At 41.4% G+C, this 18,699-nt stretch overlaps 2 protein-coding genes and 1 long non-coding RNA gene across 23 annotated transcripts in view; 1 reads left to right on the top strand and 2 right to left on the bottom strand.

Moving 5' to 3' along the window:
- Window positions 1-14,995, top strand: part of mapk8ip3 (mitogen-activated protein kinase 8 interacting protein 3) — a 35,373-nt gene extending 20,378 nt beyond the window's left edge. For 9 of the 13 annotated variants that reach the window (XM_046075068.1, XM_046075054.1, XM_046075024.1 and 6 more), the window contains 20 exons: window positions 747-804; window positions 1,094-1,245; window positions 1,466-1,522; window positions 1,649-1,819; window positions 2,566-2,725; window positions 4,150-4,200; window positions 5,101-5,190; window positions 5,615-5,770; window positions 5,974-6,139; window positions 6,277-6,474; window positions 6,575-6,752; window positions 6,857-6,976; window positions 7,241-7,321; window positions 7,447-7,514; window positions 7,807-7,955; window positions 8,065-8,236; window positions 10,368-10,481; window positions 12,253-12,417; window positions 12,841-12,987; window positions 13,583-14,995. In XM_046075068.1, coding sequence (XP_045931024.1) covers window positions 747-804; window positions 1,094-1,245; window positions 1,466-1,522; window positions 1,649-1,819; window positions 2,566-2,725; window positions 4,150-4,200; window positions 5,101-5,190; window positions 5,615-5,770; window positions 5,974-6,139; window positions 6,277-6,474; window positions 6,575-6,752; window positions 6,857-6,976; window positions 7,241-7,321; window positions 7,447-7,514; window positions 7,807-7,955; window positions 8,065-8,236; window positions 10,368-10,481; window positions 12,253-12,417; window positions 12,841-12,987; window positions 13,583-13,707 — 2,578 coding nt within the window. In that variant the 3' untranslated portion in view covers window positions 13,708-14,995. The remainder of the gene's footprint in view (window positions 1-746; window positions 805-1,093; window positions 1,246-1,465; window positions 1,523-1,648; window positions 1,820-2,565; window positions 2,726-4,149; window positions 4,201-5,100; window positions 5,191-5,614; window positions 5,771-5,973; window positions 6,140-6,276; window positions 6,475-6,574; window positions 6,753-6,856; window positions 6,977-7,240; window positions 7,322-7,446; window positions 7,515-7,806; window positions 7,956-8,064; window positions 8,237-10,367; window positions 10,482-12,252; window positions 12,418-12,840; window positions 12,988-13,582) is intronic. The other 4 variants (XM_046075070.1, XM_046075059.1, XM_046075029.1 and 1 more) reach the window with 3 other exon arrangements.
- Window positions 9,773-12,959, bottom strand: LOC123986780. Its single transcript, XR_006828977.1, has 3 exons — window positions 12,809-12,959; window positions 12,231-12,651; window positions 9,773-11,839 (listed from the first exon to the last, which is right to left on the bottom strand). It is a non-coding gene; the product is annotated as an uncharacterized LOC123986780 (long non-coding RNA).
- Window positions 14,996-15,050: 55 nt separating the features above from the next.
- The window catches only part of nme3 (NME/NM23 nucleoside diphosphate kinase 3), a 5,233-nt gene continuing 1,584 nt past the window's right edge, over window positions 15,051-18,699 (bottom strand). For 3 of the 9 annotated variants that reach the window (XM_046075143.1, XM_046075120.1, XM_046075126.1), the window contains exons 2-5: window positions 17,715-17,861; window positions 17,506-17,607; window positions 17,056-17,168; window positions 15,051-16,052 (exon numbers count right to left, since the gene is read on the bottom strand). In XM_046075143.1, the coding sequence (XP_045931099.1) occupies window positions 15,935-16,052; window positions 17,056-17,168; window positions 17,506-17,607; window positions 17,715-17,861 (480 nt within the window). In that variant the 3' untranslated portion in view covers window positions 15,051-15,934. The other 6 variants (XM_046075104.1, XM_046075090.1, XM_046075137.1 and 3 more) reach the window with 5 other exon arrangements.

Here is an 18,699-nt window from a genome sequence, read left to right as displayed (position 1 = left end):
GGTGCATTAGATACACCTGCGGGCCACAAAGCTAGACCATTTTAAGCAAGAAGTGAAATGGATGGTAATAAATAAAAAGGGTCTTCCAACTGAGTTCAAATACTTACAAAGATGCCAAATGTCATGCCGGTTTCTTGAGATATGTTTTCAGATTCAGGCTCTTGTGCTAGAGCATCATCAGAAACATTTCAGAGAGACCGTACAACTAGTAGAAATACAACAGATGAAACAGTTATCTCTTACAGCTTGTCATTTCAAGTTCTTGCACAGCTTAAATGGGCTAAAGTGTTTATTAAGGTTTATTATTAAAAGGACTTACAGGGAGGGACAGAGTGTAGAATATTCTGGTTTTCTTTTCATCTCTTTTAGACTTTTCAGACCGTCATTATTAGGAATGAAGAACAGAAATTAAGAAAGACATTTTGAGATGTCAGCAGAAAAAAGCACAGGTGTTAATAATCAAATCAAGAATTGCTGAATTCCATTTAGCTGCTTCAGTTTCAGGGTCTTGATAGTGTGCACTTGAATAAAATGGATCCAGTGTTAATGATATTAGTAACACATGTGCTAATGCCCACAGCAACTCCAGAAGCATTGTCAACAAAGACTTAAGTCCCAGATTTCTCCTACTAAAAGCTCCTCCAGTGACTCCCAGTCTCAGTGGCATCAACTTCTTCCCTGCATGTCCACAAGTTCACACGCCTCAAAAAAGGATGTGTAATGCTGTTTTTGCTTTTGGGTTGCAGATTAAGAGCAGAGGCTCTTGGTGCATCTCGGGACTCCAAGGATGAAGGAGGTGATGATGTAAGTAAAACTGCCCGTGTCCCTGTCTACATACCTGATCCTGCGCATTGAATCAGTGTTCATGCTTCTTTGGAGTTATCAGTGTTATTTTCTTTATCACTAGTATAATGAGAATCTCAGACTGTAGAAAAGCGCATAACAAACCACATATAAGCTGACAAAGTAAGTTTTACTGCTCATATTCATCAGCATCTCTAATCTTTGCTTAATGAAACTAAATATTTTGGGTTGTTTGGTTGATGTGGAAGACCTTGTTTTATTAAAAAAATGGCACCATGCTCTCTCCCAGTTTTCATCGCCCATGCAGGACGGCGACATGACAATGACGCAGCGACGACGGTTCACCCGGGTGGAGATGGCCCGTGTGTTGATGGAGAGGAATCAGTACAAAGAGAGGCTGATGGAGCTGCAGGAGGCCGTCCGGTGGACAGAAATGATCAGGTAGACAAGAGGAAGTCGCTGCTTTTAAAGTAGAACACAAGGACAGTAAATGATCTTAAAGAATAAGTAGGCTATCTTTTGTTCCAAATTGTAGACATTTAATGTTGCATTAAGCCACACATTTATTTGAAATGTTATTTCAGTGCACCACAAAAATGTGACTTTGTTTGCACATAAATGCCTGAGATATCCTTTGACTCACACGTCTCTTTCTTCTCAGGGCATCACGGGAGAGTCCTCAAATCCAAGAGAAAAAGAAGTCCACCATCTGGCAGTTGTGAGATTCTGCTTTTATTCAACTTATTTACTGAAGGGAAATAAGAATTGCCCCAAACTAATTATTTGGTAAAACAAAACTGTCAAAAGTAAAATGCCTCATTCTCTTTCTCCCTCCATCTGCCAGCTTTGCACGTCTCTTCAGCTCATCGTCCAGCCCTCCGCCTGTCAAGCGGCCGTACTACAGCGTCAACATCCACTACAAGTCTCCCTCACCGGCCGGTTTCTCTCAGCGACGCAGCCACACCATGTGTCAGATCTCCACCTCCAACCGCACACTGGAGTTCTTCCCCGAAGAGTGAGCAGCAACCTGCTAGATACCTTCACTAAACCCTAAACCTCCATCTTTATCTGCTTTCCACTTTGGCACCTGGTTGCTTGCTCGCTTGTGGCAGCTTGGAGATTAGAGCGTTCAACATTTAGGAATGGTTTTCAAATATCTTAATGAGTGAAGGAAATATTCTGAATATTATCTTATCTGGATCTTTGGCTATAACGGCAAAGCATATTTTGGCTATTGCACAGTTGTTATCAAAGAGATGATTTGGAGGGATAATATCCTTTTAGTGGTAGATGTTCCGGTTTTGGTAATAATGAACCTGACATTTAACACGAATAAACATTTCTTATAGCTTCCTGTTTTGAATTTAAAGCGTGACTAGATGGCAGAGTTTGAATCAGTAAGCTTGTTCTCATATTGACTCAAGTTGTCTTTGCTTTTTTAGCCTTTGTCTCACAAACACAGAAACACATAAATACATCAGACCACAGACATATCACATACAGACAGACACAAAGGCTATGCATGAAGGAAACTGAGCACAACTACGCAAGCACTGACTAAAACACTCAACATATTTAAAATTATAATTTTCAGGTGATAAAACACTGCTTGGCTTGAAAACAAGTATAACTTGTGCTGGTAACAACTGCTGCTGCTTTATCTTCTCATCTCTTCTCTCCATCTCTTGCTGCTGGCTGGCCAGGCTGCTAACGCTTCGCCCTTTTCTCTCTTTTCCCTTCCTTTCCTCCCGTTGCTTCCAGACTGGCCAGTAACGGTGTTGCGTCTCTCCTCAGCGACTCTGCACTGTTGGCTCGCCGAGAGCAGCGGCGTGAACAGTACCGACAGGTCCGCGAGCACATGCGCCGTGATGACGGCATCATGCAGGCCTGTGGCTGGAGTGTGCCGTCTCGCTTTAAACAGGTATTCACACACACACACACACACAAACCACCTTACGTGGTTAGAGACCCCTCTGGACCTCCACATACACAACAAAAATACACAAATAACTCACTTTGCATTAGAAAAAACTCAGTTGTTTTACTGATTGGCAAAAGTTACTGACAGCCAGGGAGGTGAAGACTCAAATTAAGTTGTATGATTTATCTAATATACAGTATCTCACAAAAGTGAGTACACCCCCCACATTTTTGTAAATATTTGATTATATCTTTTCATGTGACAACACTGAAGAAATGACACTTTGCTACAATGTAAAGTAGTGAGTGTACAGCTTGTATAACAGTGTAAATTTGCTGTCCCCTCAAAATAACACATCGCAATCAGCAATTAATGTATAAACAGCTGGCAACAAAAGGGACTACACCACTAAGTGAAAATGTCCAAATTGGGCCGAAAGTCTCAATATTTTGTGGCCACCATTATTTTCCAACACTGCCTAAACCCTCTTGGGCATGGAGTTCACCAGAGCTTCAAAAGTTGCCACTGGAGTCCTCTTCCACTCCTCAATGACGACATCATGAGGATGCCCCACAGATGCTCAATAGGGTTTAGGTCTGGAGAGATGTTTAGCCAGTCCATCGCCTTCACCCTCAGCTTCTTTAGCAAGGCAGTGGTTGTCTTAGAGGTGTGTTTGGGGTTGTTATCATGTTGGAATACTGCCCTACAGCCCACCTGCAACACACCTGCTCCCTATTCACACCTGAGACTTTGTAACTCTAACGGGTCACATGACACCGGGGAGGGAAAATGGCTAATTAGGCCCAATTTAGACATTTTCACTTAGAGGTGTTCTCACTTTTGTTGCCAGCTGTTTAGACATTAATTGCTCTGTGATATTTTATTTTGAAGGGACAGCAAATTTACACTGTACACTCACTACTTTACATTGTAGCAAAGTGTCATTTCTTCAGTTTTGTCACATGAAAAGATATAATCAAATATTTACAAAAATGTGAGGGGTGTACTCACTTTTGTGAGATACTGTATTCATATAATATGATAAGATTTGAAGCCATTTTAAAGCCATAAGAAATTCAAGTTTATAAATGTGTAGAACAGATCTATAGTTTTAGATTTAAATTTTAAATAACTCAAATCTCCCACACACTGTATGACACTGATGTTACACATGCAAACACACATTTAAGTCACAAGTACAAATCTTTATAAACCTGAATTTCTCAGGTCTACAGAATGTGATAGGCAAACACAGTTAAACGATAAAGATTGCTCTGACTGTACCTGCTAGATCATTCATTTGGTGCTTTAGTATATATACGACAGCAGGATGGTGTATCCTATGTGAGAGACCCTGTGCAGCTCAAAGGCCAGATGGCAGAGTGTGTTGGTAGGCAGGTGGCTCTAACTCTGGTCTCCCGCAGCCTGGTGTTCAGACGGACAGCGTTCAGGACAGCCCGCTGAAGAGACAACAGGCAAGTGAGACCGACAGAGTGCCAGCATGCGCCCTTAGGGCTTCCCCTCCCTTTAACTTTCCATGACCCATAGATAGCAGCGGATGCCTAATACAGAAAAACAAGAGACTAAACACTCAATACGTGTAAGAAGATTTTAGATAGATATTATTGATCCCACACTGGAGAAATTCACTTGTTACGGCAGCACCAGATTCAACACAACACAACAGATAAGAAAATACACATTAGATAAAAAACTAATGTAAAAATACAATATATAGTAGGAATCAAAAGAATAAGAGTTATTATATACAGATATCCACATAATCAAGACAGCGTGAACTTTACTTTGCAAACTGAGGCACTATCAGCTCCATGTGAAAGTAAAAGACCAACACTGGTTGATCTAAATATAACCTGCCATGAAATGTAATTCTGGAAATGCATAAAGATAATGCAATAAAGAGAAATTGTTCATTTTCAGGCATGATATGACGAAAGAAGAAATGTTACGTTGCACATACGGTACACAAACATGCCTTATGACTGCATCTCTCTGATAAACTCCGGTCTTAGTGGAGTTGAGTCAATCTAATTTTCTCTCCCTTTGCCAATGTTGTTGCAACCTTTTAACCTTTATCCTCTGTCTGTCTCTACCTGCCTGAGTTAACACATCAATGCCGTTATCACATACTTACTCCTGCTTGATCTTAGTGTTCTTCCTTAAAGGAAAAATCACTTTAAACACACATTTAAGTTAGTAAGTAATGGCATACGTTTAACTGTTTACATTACATACACACACTGAATGTTCTTGTTTTTAATTAGTGGCCAGTAACAGTGGAGATGTTTTGATGGAACCAGACATTAATTCACTTCATTGCTTGTCTCCTGACCTCTTCTCACCTCTGCTTTTAGACCACTAATGAGAAAGAGGACAACCGAATGAAGAATGTGCCCGTCCCTGTGTACTGTCGTCCTCTTGTTGAGAAGGACCCAAACAGGAAGGTGAGGATTTCAGGGAAAGACAGTTAAACTCTTAATAACAACTTAAAATAATTGTTTTGAAGATAAATATCATGAATATTTAATTTTAAGATTTTAAGCCAAATGAGCCACTCCTCAGCAGCATTGGATGAGTCTTAGGCAGTAATTAAGCTAACTAAAGGCACACTTAGGTCGAAAGTTGTGGCAACCAGAGAGTCAGTCGGGCTGATTTTAGGCCAAAAATTAAGCATAAATGTGTCCTAAATAGGGTGGAACACAAGGCCAGAGGATGTTGTGGCAGGGAACCCAGCTAATGAGTCTAGGGGGGGAAGGCAACATCTCAATGAGGCTTCACTAACATAGTTTTAAAAAGGGCATCGCCATTTAAGTCACTCACATGTGCTTATTTTTTAAATCATGCGTATGTGCGTGCACGTGCTTGTAGTTGTGGTGTGCAGCTGGGGTGGACCTGACAGGTTGGAGGGCCAGCAGCCAGGAGTCAGTACCAGCAAAAGCACCGTCAGGCAGCAGCGACCCCCTGCACGCTGAGGAGGATGGAGCTGGCAAGAAAAGCAGCCACAGCTCCCCAGAGAAGAGGAAGGTAGGCCGAGTGTAAAAAAAAATCAATTTCAGGACATTTGTTGGTTATATTACTACAAGAGCGTAGTTTAAAACATGCATTCACAGCAGCTAGAAATCGATCATAGGCGTGGAAGAGCACATGAACCATGTCTGTCCTTTATCAGTTAGTCGTGACCGTGTTAAAACCCTGACGTCTTGTCTCTCCCTCCTCTGCTCACCCAGTCGAAGGAGCTCCAGGAAACAGACACTATGAGCAGTCGGGTGTGGATCCTCACCAGCACCCACACTGCCAGCAAGGTGGTCATCATCGATGCCAACCAGCCGGGCTCACTGGTCGACCAGTTCAACGTCTGCAATGCCCACGTGCTCTGCATCTCCAGTGTGCCGGGTGAGACTCAAGTGCTTGTTAAACCTCTATAGTTGCATTGTTATACATCTGGTATGTTGAAGGGAATGTACTTTTTGTACAGCTGCAGTGTGTTTACATGTATTAATGTGTGTGTGTGTGTGTGTGTGTGTTTGCAGCTGCCAGTGAGAGCGACTATCCAGCGGGAGAGATCGTGTTGGATCCAGGTGACGGTGGAGCTGGTGGAGGCGAGGACACTGGCAGCGTTGAGGGCATGTTGGCTGGTATCACTCTTGTTGGCTGCGCCACCAACTGCAGCGTTGCCCGTAGCAACTGCTCCTCACGCACTGACACTCCAATAATGGACAAAGGACAAGGTGGGAACATCTTAAATGGTCCAGCATCTTTTTATGATCATAGTAAGGTGTCCATCGCACCTCTTTGTCTGTTTATTTTAACTGCTTTGTTGTGCTTTAGCCCCCACTGCTCCTCCCATGAATGGGAAGATTCACCCCGCCCAGTCGGCTGAGGAGGCCACCGAGGCCACTGAGGTTCCCGAGTCAACAGCCGGCCACACAGAACTGGGACCTCCAGGACCATTTACTGAGCACGTCTTCACCGATCCCCATCCTCGTTCAGCAGACACCTCTGACAGGTAGGAGCTCAAAGTCTGTCCATATAAAGATAATCATGGGGAATGTGAATGAATACACAATGAAAAGATCTACACAACTATGTGTATGTCGTGTGTCCGCACAGGAACGGGGGTCAGTCCAAAGATGAAGCTTGTCATCCTCCAGAGTCAGAGGATGGAGGTGAGGAAGCAAAGAGCTACACTAGCGTGGCCCCTACTATGTGGCTTGGGGCCCAGAACGGCTGGTAAGTCGCTCAGCAGAACTACTCTTCTGCTGATGGTATCTAAAAACATGTACTATAGTTATTTATTTAACTTAACACATAAGCTTATATTTTTATTGTTACCTCTTTACTTTGTAAGAATGCTGGATAGGAACATTCACCACAACAGAGTGCTTGACTCTTCCATCCAAGACACACACACATATATAATAAATATCATGACATGCTTCTTTTGAACTCTTCTTGGTTTTGCTCTGGAGTATCTTGCCTCTGTTCTCCCTCAAGGCTCTACGTCCATTCAGCAGTGGGAAACTGGAAGAAGTGCCTCCACTCCATCAAACTCAAAGACTCTGTGCTCAGTCTGGTGTAAGTGGTGGTGGCAGTTAAACTCACTCACTTAAACTATGTCTACATCGTAGGCAAATGTTTTCTAGTTGGGACTTTAGAATCAGAAGTTTTTTCAGCAGTCTCTGTCTCCTCCCTAATTGCAGGCATGTGAAAGGTCGTGTGTTGGTTGCACTCGCCGATGGGACCCTCGCCATATTCCATAGATCAGAGGGTATTTGGGATTTTAAATATATTTTTTAAGAACTAGCATTCCCACAATTCAGGCTGAAATTTCCAATACTGAATTCACAAGGCTTTCACAGAAAACAGCAATGTGTCCAGTTTGCACCCATTTAAACTGATTAAAATAGATAGACGTTTTTTAAAATCTTGTATCACAGCTTCACTGATGATAAAACACTAAGTTGTGAGTTCATGGTTTTAGTGTGTCTTGTGTGGAAGTGTAGGAACTGTTGTCAAGTGTTAATTAATTTTTTGTAACTTTTGTGTTGGTTTGTCAACAGATGGCCAGTGGGATTTGTCCAACTACCACCTAATGGACCTCGGTCGGCCTCATCACTCTATCCGCTGCATGGCTGTGGTCCATGATAAGGTTTGGTGCGGCTACAAGAACAAGGTCCACGTCATCCAGCCCAAGAGCATGCAGATCGAGGTATGTTATGAACTCGCTGTCACATCAGCTTTTGCCTTTTATGGGGCAGCAACAAAACTGCAATAATCACTTGATTTTCTCTACCCCTGATTCTTTTACCGCTCTGTAGAAGTCCTTCGACGCCCACCCTCGCAGGGAGAGTCAGGTGCGGCAGCTAGCGTGGATCGGCGACGGTGTGTGGGTGTCGATTCGGCTAGACTCGACCTTGCGCCTCTACCACGCGCATACGCACCAGCACCTCCAGGATGTGGACATTGAGCCATACGTCAGCAAGATGCTGGGTGAGAGTATTTTGGCTTGTTTTAGAGAGAATGTCATCCTCAGAGGCGAGGTCAGCCGCAGCTTGTTTCTGCAACTACGGTCACTTTTGACCTCCCAAATAAAAGAAAATTCCACTTGTATGAATTTTAATTTAAACTTCTGAGTCTGTAATACATATAAACACGTAGACAAAAATGTATTGTGTCATTAAGATTTTAATCTGGAACATGTTTATTTTTTATGGTTTTCATCACTTTTTCTTACAAAATATTTCTTACATTACAGCAACATTTATTTTCTAGATTTTCCTTTAATTCAAATAAAAAATGTAATTATTAAATTACTGCAATTCTAATGTATTAATCATCTCTACTTAAGTGATTTTGAAGTGTTTTTGCTAATAAAATCATAATAATTCAAATAAAGCAATAATACGGTAATGACATGTTGTGTCAGTAAGGACACAATTTTAATGGTAAATGTTACCTCCTGTTATATTCATATTTATGAAAATATTTTATCTTTGGGGTCAATTTGACCTCTAGAAAATGAATTTAACTGAATATGAACTGCATATTTTTCCTACAGCCCACCAGAGAGTGTGAGTGCACCTTGCTTTGCATTTTGACTTGTACACTCCTGCTAAAATGAGCATCCCAATGTAGGCATACAAGTAGGTCTCCATACCCACACACACACGCCACCTATCTAAGCTTGTCATCTCATAACTTTTCATTTTTGGAAGAAACGTGCTGGTGGTTGAAAAACTACAGGAGGGTCAACACTATGGGTCTCATCCTCATCAAAAGAGCATCAAAAAAAACCTTTGCTTAGAGGTCCAAGAGAAATGGTTAAGAAGTTTGCTTTGCAAGCGTTGTTATGTTTGCTCATCCCCTATGTTGTGAACTATTAGCGTTCTCACAGAAAACTTAGTCCCCTCCCCCACTGTGAGGAAAAGATTAAAGTTCTCTGGAATTGTATTTTCCCCTCCCTCGTGTCATGTGAACTATCAGTGGTTCTTGCTCTACTACAGGTATGGTCATGGTAGGCTGGGGCCCTAAAGCAGTGACCTCAATATCATCCAGAATAACCACAACAAATGTGTGTAAAATGTATACTTTTTACAGCTAAAACTTGGTCTCATCTATAGTTGCAAAAATGACATGTTTGTGTTACGTATATAATCGCCTTAATAATTTGTATTTTAATAATTTGCCTTGAATTTGTATCTACTGCAACACAAGGTCTTTACCGTGACACGTAAAGCTGCTGCGGTAAAGACATGTTGCGGTAATGAATTTTTATTAATATTGCAAATAAATGGCAGTTAGCAATGTCTGCTACAGTAGCTTTGACTCTTATTATCTAATATACATGAATTCAACAGTAATATTAATTTCTTTTTTAATGTAGTTCAAAATACACAATTACTAAGCTGTATGTTAAGGACACACAATAAATACTTCAGAAGAGAAGATTATCTTTACATTGTTTTTCTTGATCTTGAGGGTCACCTAGTATGGGTGGCCCCACCTGTCATCCAGGTGCTTACTAACTCACTTACTAACTTCTGTTTCCCTAGAAACTAGATTTGTTTTGCTTTGAAAAAAAACCTTTACTATGGCCTTTGTTCAGTGTTGCGATAAGGACTCAGATGTATGGGACAGGTGATTTTAGATGCAAAAATTATGTAAATTATCAATAAACAAAAAAAAATTATTTTCAACTTGTTGTAGATGAACATTTATATCTAACAGTTTCATTTGAAATAATATCATATTTTTTGAATTATCTTGTTTTGCGTATCTCAACATTAAGACCACAGTTGTGGGACATGAAGAAAAGTGGTGTTTGGACCCATAAAATGCTTCATAAATGTTATTAAATCATATTATTTTGTGATTATGTTTTATGTCAAGATGTGTAAAAACAATATGCATATATTAATCAAGCATCACATGACAAATTTAACAATCCAAAATGTCACCGCTGGGACTTAAAAATGATCATAGTTACAGAAACACCCACTTCGGCTACCTTTTACTGCAACATGTGACAGATGCTGCTATTTGTAGCTCATTATATTCTCATTTCTCACTGACATGCAGCAGTGTCAAGTTGTTCTCTGCTTACTCTGGTTGTAATTCACAGGAACTGGCAAGCTAGGCTTCTCTTTTGTGCGAATCACAGCACTTCTGATTGGTGGAAATCGTCTCTGGGTAGGAACCGGAAACGGTGTGATCATCTCCATCCCGCTGACAGAGAGTGAGTTTCTTTTTATTTATACACCTTACAGCAGTGACGTGTGGACTAAAGTATCACATGAACTCTCAAACACATTATAAGTGGCTATATAACAACCTTCCTCTGTCTGCTAAACCCACAAATTTAAATACAATTTCTGAAAGTTTTTTGGGGTGATTAACAGTTCTTATCAAAATCTTTCAAGTTTCAGCGATCTTAAAATCCTCTTGACACAGCATTAGTTTAGTTATTTTGTGGTCCAATTGTTTGTCTGCATGTTACTTGGTAGAATATCTCTAAAACTCAGGTTTCAAAAATTCATAAGTAGCCTAATCAAATAAGTGAGTTTGGTGTGGATCTGAATCCAGCAGCACCACCGTGTGGTCACATTACATTTTGGCTTAAAGTCACAAGGTTCATTGTTATTTTACAACAGGGTTGTATAATGAGATGAAGCCCAAACCCATGAGGTGGAGAAGGACATTGTATTGCTGGGTTCATTAGTTCAAGGCAAATATGCTTTAGCACACTTTTGACTATATAGATCTTATCTGAAATACAGTTAATGAGTTGTAGGGGAGAGCCAGGACGAATGAAACATGGGACAAAAGTAACACAACAATTCTCTCCAGCCCACACAAATTTGATATGCCAAACTATATCAACATGTACAGAACCGCAAAAAATAGGTTGGAGACGTCACACTTTCAGAGAGTTATTCAGAAGATGTTTTCAAGCTGTTTGTACAAAATATCACCTGGTATAGACAGAACACACGTGAGTTGTTGATCACAACAAAAAAATTGTTTCTCTCTGTAACCTAATCTTTTAAAATGAAGTTTATCTAAAAAGTGTTTCAATCATCCCGGCTCTCCACTACATTACTTTGCACTGACACTGCAGAAACTAACAGCAGCTTTAAATTAAATCAAATTGTGTCCGATTTAAATTCTCATTAAGCAGCTTTAACTGACCCCTCAGGACTCTGCAGTTTTCCAACAGAAGAATCAAAACAGCCTCACATACTGCCGTGCTGTGTCTGTGATCTCCTTTAGCTCACTCCCTCTTGTCCCTGTGAGCTCCCCGTCTTTCTTTCCGCCTTCTGTTTTCTTGCCATCCCTCTTTCCACAGACAGTCTTGGTCATAACTGTTACTGTTACTGTCCTCTTTCTCCTCTGCTCTCCTCCCACTCTCCTCCGCCTTCCTCCTCCTCCGCCTCCTGTAGCGGTGGTCCTTCACCGGGGACAGCTCCTTGGTGTGAGGGGTAAGTGGGAGCGCTCACTCCCTCCTCCGTCCGGTCAAACTTTCATGTCCTCTGAAACAATTTCTGCAGGCTAAAGCTTCATGTTTCTCTAAGCTTAGTAAAGATGTGAACGTCACTGAATGAAGACACATATCAGGCACTCAGTTAGTTTCTTTCATTTAACTGAAGGTCACCAAAAGTATTCTGTGTGCGATGATTTTACCTTTTACTGTCCATCAGAACACTGCTTTTACTCATTGGTTGCTCTGCATTGTATTTATCGTTGTGATTTATCGCATCAATGAATAAAAGATGTTTGTGTGTGCCAGAGTTATTGCATGCAAAGGGATGTGTTTTAGCTGTCTGAAGTTGTTTTTGAAATATTCAAAAAACATTTCTCATTTTCAGTTGATCTGTGGAAATATATGTGGGTGTTTTTCATTTGTCTTTTTTTCTTTATTTATGCCTGCGTCGTGCTACCACATACGATTTGCTTGTAAACAATCCACAGTTGGTTAATTTCTCACCCCTGGGTTCCTCATCCCTCAGCCAATAAGGTGTCTCCTACATCGTCTGGTGGAGTGATCCATGTGTACAGCGACGACTGCTCTGAGAAGAGCAGCAGCAGCTTCATCCCCTACTGCTCCATGGCACAGGCCCAGCTCTGCTTCCACGGACACCGTGACGCTGTCAAGTTTTTCGTCTCCGTACCCGGTAGGCACAAAGCCAGTCTGTCGGCTGATGCAGCAGATTATCATGACCTTGCTTGTGCTCTGAATTCAGTGTACCCTCTTACTAGCTGCATTTAATTTACGCACTGGAATTTGCCACCAACAATTTAAAGCAGCTAACGTCTGTCTTAAACGCCACCTGCTGCTGATTGACTGGAACAATGTTGTGTGGCAAGGTCCACACCCCTTTCTTTGTTTTCCGTTTACAGATCCAGGGCTGTGTAGGAAAAACAGACTTTTTTTCACTGCACACACAAAACAGAAAGCTAGCAAACCGTGTGGAAATATTCACTGAATTTAACAAAATGATTATTGGATTACAGTCACTTACTTTAACCGAGACATAGACACAAATTTGACATCCTTTTTAGTACCTGTTTTTGTTTTTTTCTTGTGTGTGTGTCAGGAAATGTTCTGGCCACCCTAAACGGCAGTGTGCTGGACAGTCCATCGGAGGGGCAGGGCTCAACAGCGCCCCAAGAGACCGAGGCGCAGAGTGTTCATAACGTGTTGGTGCTGAGTGGAGGGGAGGGCTACATCGACTTCCGTATCGGTAAGCAGTCACACCTGCACATAAACTAGACGCCACGCATACACACACACACAGACACACACACACATATTAGGTGTAGCTTTGTGACGCACAGAACATATTTTCTCAGTTATAACTCATTATTCATGTGACTGTTATCATGACTGCCCTCCAGTGAGGAACTGTAACACTGTAATTAAATTAAATTCAGTTTAGTGTGGCAGTTCCTCGCTGTGACTATTAGAGGCAGTGAACACTCAGGTCCAAATTGTCCAAACACAATACTTAGACTTCCTGTAAAATTTCAAATTAAAATAACCAAGCGTAACAATGGTACTGATGTTGCTGCTGTTGTTAAAACTTTCAAACTTTAACTTTGGCATTTCAAAAATTATACAAATATATTTTAAAGTTTCCTCCTTCTCAGCTCTTGAAAATGATTTGAAATGTGTCCTAAAAATATGGATCTTTGATTATTTCCCTAACATTGTGCACAAATTCAGTGCCTGCATGTTGAAATGTTGGTTTAGAAAATACAGGAATACGGAAATAAATAGACAAAAGCCTAAAATGGGATTTACAGCTCTTAAGTTCTGTGTTTATCTGTTTCACTCAGGAGATGGAGAGGACGATGAGACGGAGGAAGGAGAGAATGGTGGAGCTTCGCAGATGAAACCTGCTTTGTGCAAAGCTGAGCGGAGCCACATTATCGTCTGGCAGGTGTCTTACATACCTGAGTGACACCTGGCTCTGCTTTAACCCCCCACCCACTCATCTGCTCAAAGACATCTCCTCCTCTTCCACCCCCCCTGAAAAGCTTTCAAACCTTGTAATTATCCCTGGTCATGTAAAAGTCCCCCCTTGGCTCTAAAACGACCCTCCAAGCCTTGTATTGTCCCTTGTAACTTTTAAATCCCCTCCTGCCCCGTCACCTTGTAACTTTAATGCCTTGTAAGTACCTCCTCTGATCTAGTAATCTGCCTGCCATCCTGTTTCTGTCCCACCCAGGGCATTGTTACTATCTCAATAAGCCTTGTAACCCAGCCTCATAACTACCTCCCTCTTCTGTATCGATCTTATATTCACCCTGTCACTGTATCCTATATTTACCTCAAATGTCCTGCATCTGCCCCAAAGTTACTCCTCCTCTTCCTCCACTTAGTTTATCTATGAAACCTCCACCTTCGTCTTAAAGCAAAGCCCAGAGCCCCAACATGCATCAATTGTACAAAAAACCCCCACAAGAACTGGCGTTACAGAAATGTGAATGACAACACTGACTTGCATTTTCACCAGAAATCTGTCTGGTTTTTCTAACAGCCAATCAACAATCCATAAACATTCATGCCATGATATGGACCCTGTTTAAACGGAGTTGCAAATGTCAGGTGTTTATGGATCGACAGTCTTTGACAGTGCTTGTGAGTAAATACAAATCCAGTGAGACAGCAACCAAAGTCTTGTTTTGGTTTTGAAGTTGTAGTGGACGGTGAAACGAGTTTGGGTTTGTTAAGAATGAGGGCAAGTGAAGGTACGACAGCATGGAGGAAATGGGAAGTCAAAATTACGTGTCAAATTCAGAAGTCTGGGCTTTTTTTGGGGGCTTTTGCCTAAAATATTTTGCATCCAATCTTGCAGTCACCTCTGTTTGAAGAGTCTCAATTAGTGACGTTTGCTCCTTCTCTGCCCCGAGGAGATACTGACTTAGTGTGTGATAACAGACCCCACATGACATAAAAAATCTGGTGTAGCTGCCTGATGTAAATGAAAGGTCAGAAAAGTCATGCTGGAGTCGTGTGAACGAGGTTATTAAACCCGTTAAAGAGGAGCGTAGTGTGTTGACGGCTGTTTGATCAGGCTGTTCGGTGTAAAGCAGGTGAACAGTGACGTGTTGTCATTATGTGTACAGGGATGTGTAAATCTCCAGACGCACTGAAGCCCATCCTCTTTGTTCAGTATGGAAATTCATGCATTGATCTCTGTGTGGATTAAATATTAAACATATTTGTGTGCTGAAAACAAAAACCTACGGTTAATGTGTGGATGTCTTACTTTACAGAACACAGAAACAACTGACTAAACACTTTAAAAGGATTTCCTGATCAGATTTATTGTTCGACAATTCCAGTACAATTAACACAGCATCATAGTGTTTTAGAAAAGCCTGAATGTGAGCTTTACAGAGCAAAAGATATTAGCACAATTAATAAAGTACAGTTTCTCCTGAATTTGACCTGACCACAATCAGAGCTTTATGCTCACTGAAAGCTGGTAACAGTCATATTTTAAAACTTCTACCTTTTACAATCATGTAGTCCCAAGTGACCCTTTAAAGGTACAACAATCTGTGCTGCTGATAATAGTACTACATGCGTATATTTTGGCAGATCTTTCACCACTAAAATTGAAAGGAGCTTATTCCAAGTGAAAAAGAAAGCTTGATCCAAAACAAACTGAGCTAGTAAGCAATTCTTTTTTTGTTTACTAGCATAGTTATGTGAGGATTTGTGTTTCCTGTACTTTGAATAGTAATTACCTTTGAGGGTGGATTTAAATGCAGCTCTTTACTCGTCATTCCCGGATGCGCAATATGTATCACAAACTTTTATTGCTCGACATTCCAAGCTTATTGCTTAAAAACTGTAAACATGAGCTAGTGCTCTGGACTAAACAAAGACTACAATGAAAACGGTAACAGAAGCGGACCTCAGTAATGTAGTTCAGACTTTTAAAAAAACAAAAACATTTTATGAAATAAAGACGCAACAAGAACGTGATGACACATTTTCTCCCGTGTGGCTACAAGCTATCAAAGCCACAAAAATATCCATTTGAGGTATGATGTGATCTGTCTTGTAATGATGCTAATATTAAAAAAAAAACAACAACACTGGTTTCTCTACAGGAAAGCGCGCACACACACACACACACACACACACACACACACACACACAGCAAATGTAGACGGTCAGTTGTAGATCCAGTGGCTGCTGATGTCCTCCCAGCACTGAAGCTCATTCTGACGAAACCACAGAGAGATTTCCCTCTGGGCGCTCTCCACCGAGTCGCTGCCGTGGATCACGTTCCTGCAATGCACAGCACACATAAAAATGTTCAGGACACTCTGACACAGAGAAACTGTATCTGCCCTGGACAGAAGCCCATTACAGGAAAAAATAAACTACAGCACATCATTCAGCTTCGTTTTGACTGTAGATGCGAAATAACAAAAAAGACAATCTCAGAGGGAACACAAAGTTTGGTTGTTTGTCATGTGACCTTTCTACCCTCATATAATGCAAGACCATCTTTCCAAAAGTCCTACATTTTGCCAATAAGAAATTAATTAATTTAGCATTAAAATATATATAATTAATATTGGTAACCACTGTTGAAACTGCTGATGTAGTAACAGTCAACTGTAGAAGAATGTTTTTAGAGCTACTGTGGTGTTGATAATAAAGAGTTGTGTGGTTTTATTTGTTATTTTATATCCTTTTTTGATGGGATTGGAGAACTATAAGTTAGAAATGAACCAGAAATGAAACCAATAAATGTATTGAGTATGCAGCAGAGAAAAGGAAGGTAATGATTCAGTCCCTAATGGAAACTCAGTTACGTGCTTTGGTTTTAAAGCCCTGAACAGCCATGGCAAACCAAGGTAATTTTAATTAACTGGCTGATCAGACTTGTTCTCAGGACTGTGCGGGCCTGCACAGACTGATGTTTGACTCTCCATTTGGCCTGTTGAACTGGTTTCAGGAGGACAAATTATGCCTATCTCATTTATACAGCCCTTTTTTTACTGCACACATTTTGACTTAGTAGGAAAAGTAAAAGGTGTAAATAGTCACGTTAACAATGGCTGAATTCCATTCAGAGTCCTGTTATTGTGCATGCTGCCTCGCTGTCACACTGCCATGTCTTACTGGGACAGGTGAATAAAGCAGAGCCAACGGTAATGTTCTTCCGAACACCTGTGTTTTTCCTACTACCACACAGCGAAAAGATTGCTGCGGGAAAAAAAGCCTGGTCTCCCTCACATTTTCCCTCAGCAGGAGGAGAACTGAACCATCAGGCGGATCTTACCTGCCCACTTCCACGCAGTAATCTCCTCGGATGGTTCCAGGCAGTGAGTCCGCAGGGTTGGTCTCGCCCACCATCTTACGTGCAGTCTTGACCACGTCCAAACCCTCCCACACCTGAACAAACACAGAGGGGTACGTGAGTGCAGCTTGCAGATCAATATTACAAGATAGTGTCCTTGGCATTACATCTGACAGTCAAATATCAGTTCTGCCTCGCTGGGCCTCATCAAATCAAATGTTGACCAAGTTAGAACATGCAAAAGAGCATCTTTAAGTCAAACATTTTCTTAGTGTGGTTTTGTGCTTTTCACAAATATCACATTTATGAATGGAGACTGATGAGACAAGTGGCTTCTGTCCTGCTGTAGTAGTAAGTAAATCAAAAACCTCTGAATATCTGAACACCCTTTGTATCCCGTGGTCACGTGTACAGTTTGTGTGAGAGTCTCACCATTGCTACGATTGGTCCAGAGCTCATGTAGCTGATCAGTTCCTTGAAGAAAGGTTTGCTCCTCAGGTCCCAGTAGTGTTCCCTAAGAAGATCCTCAGATGCCTGATGCGCAGGACAAGAAAATGTACTTTATTATATTGGCCATGATCAAAACTATTTTGGAAATATGAGTCTCAAGGGAGAGTAAAAAAGTCTACACCCCCAAATACCTGCATGAGTTTGACGCCCACCAGTTTGAACCCTTTCCTCTCAAAACGACGCATGATTTCTCCCACCAGTCTCCGCTGCACGCCATCTGGTTTCACGGCAATGAAGGTGCGCTCATTCACCCCGGTCCAGCCTAGACCAAGAGATATCTGTTGCAAAAATTAAGGTTAACAGCAACCGCCGCAACACACACACACACAACCTAGAGCGGCGTGCATGCACCTCGGCATAGACCAGAGGAGGCTGCATTATTAATTCAAGAGAAAGTGAAAAATACAAGAGTTTCCCAACGAGTCTGGAGACGAGGACTACACAATGCTGACCCAGCTGAGTTCCGCATGGTCGATGGTGACAGCTCAGACATTAGTTACAGCTGCTTTTACTTTTGCAGAGTGCATTTACAAGTGTCAGAGACAGCCGGTGTTGTAGCCCTGCTGTTTTTCAAACTAACTGGTTGCCATACACGTGCGCGTGTTGTGTACAGCAGCTGCGGACTGACTCCATCCCCAGATTCGTCACACATTCACAAACATTCCTGGCGAGTTTCAAATAGCATCTTTAATCTACTGCGGCGATCATGATTGTATAAGTGAGCACTACATTACAGCGACGTATGAAAAAAGAAATGAAAGAAAATAGACTTTTGACAAAATCGCGTCACGCTGGATTCGAACTCACCTGAGCAAAAGGTAACATCTACAGCGAGGTCTTCACTTTACCTCCGAGCTAACCGAACAATCAAATTATTGATGTCCAGTCACGTATTGATCAAGCACCTCATCATCCAGGTAACACTTTGTTTGGGCTGATCTAAAACAACTGGTTACCTTGAGCGATCTTAAAAATACCAGAACGTGTTGTTACGACCCCCCTGTTGGTCTAGGGGTGTGGGGGCCATAAACATATAGGCACAACTGGTAGATCTTAAACAAGGTAACGTTTATTGGTAACATGAGATGTAGACAGGTAACAAAAAGAACAAAAGGA

Source organism: Micropterus dolomieu, linkage group LG02 (assembly GCF_021292245.1).
Source record: "Micropterus dolomieu isolate WLL.071019.BEF.003 ecotype Adirondacks linkage group LG02, ASM2129224v1, whole genome shotgun sequence".
NCBI classification, from domain to species: Eukaryota; Metazoa; Chordata; class Actinopteri; order Centrarchiformes; family Centrarchidae; genus Micropterus; species Micropterus dolomieu.
The sequence above is the reverse complement of the archived record's forward strand: the minus strand, read 5'-3'. Positions and strand labels throughout refer to the sequence as shown.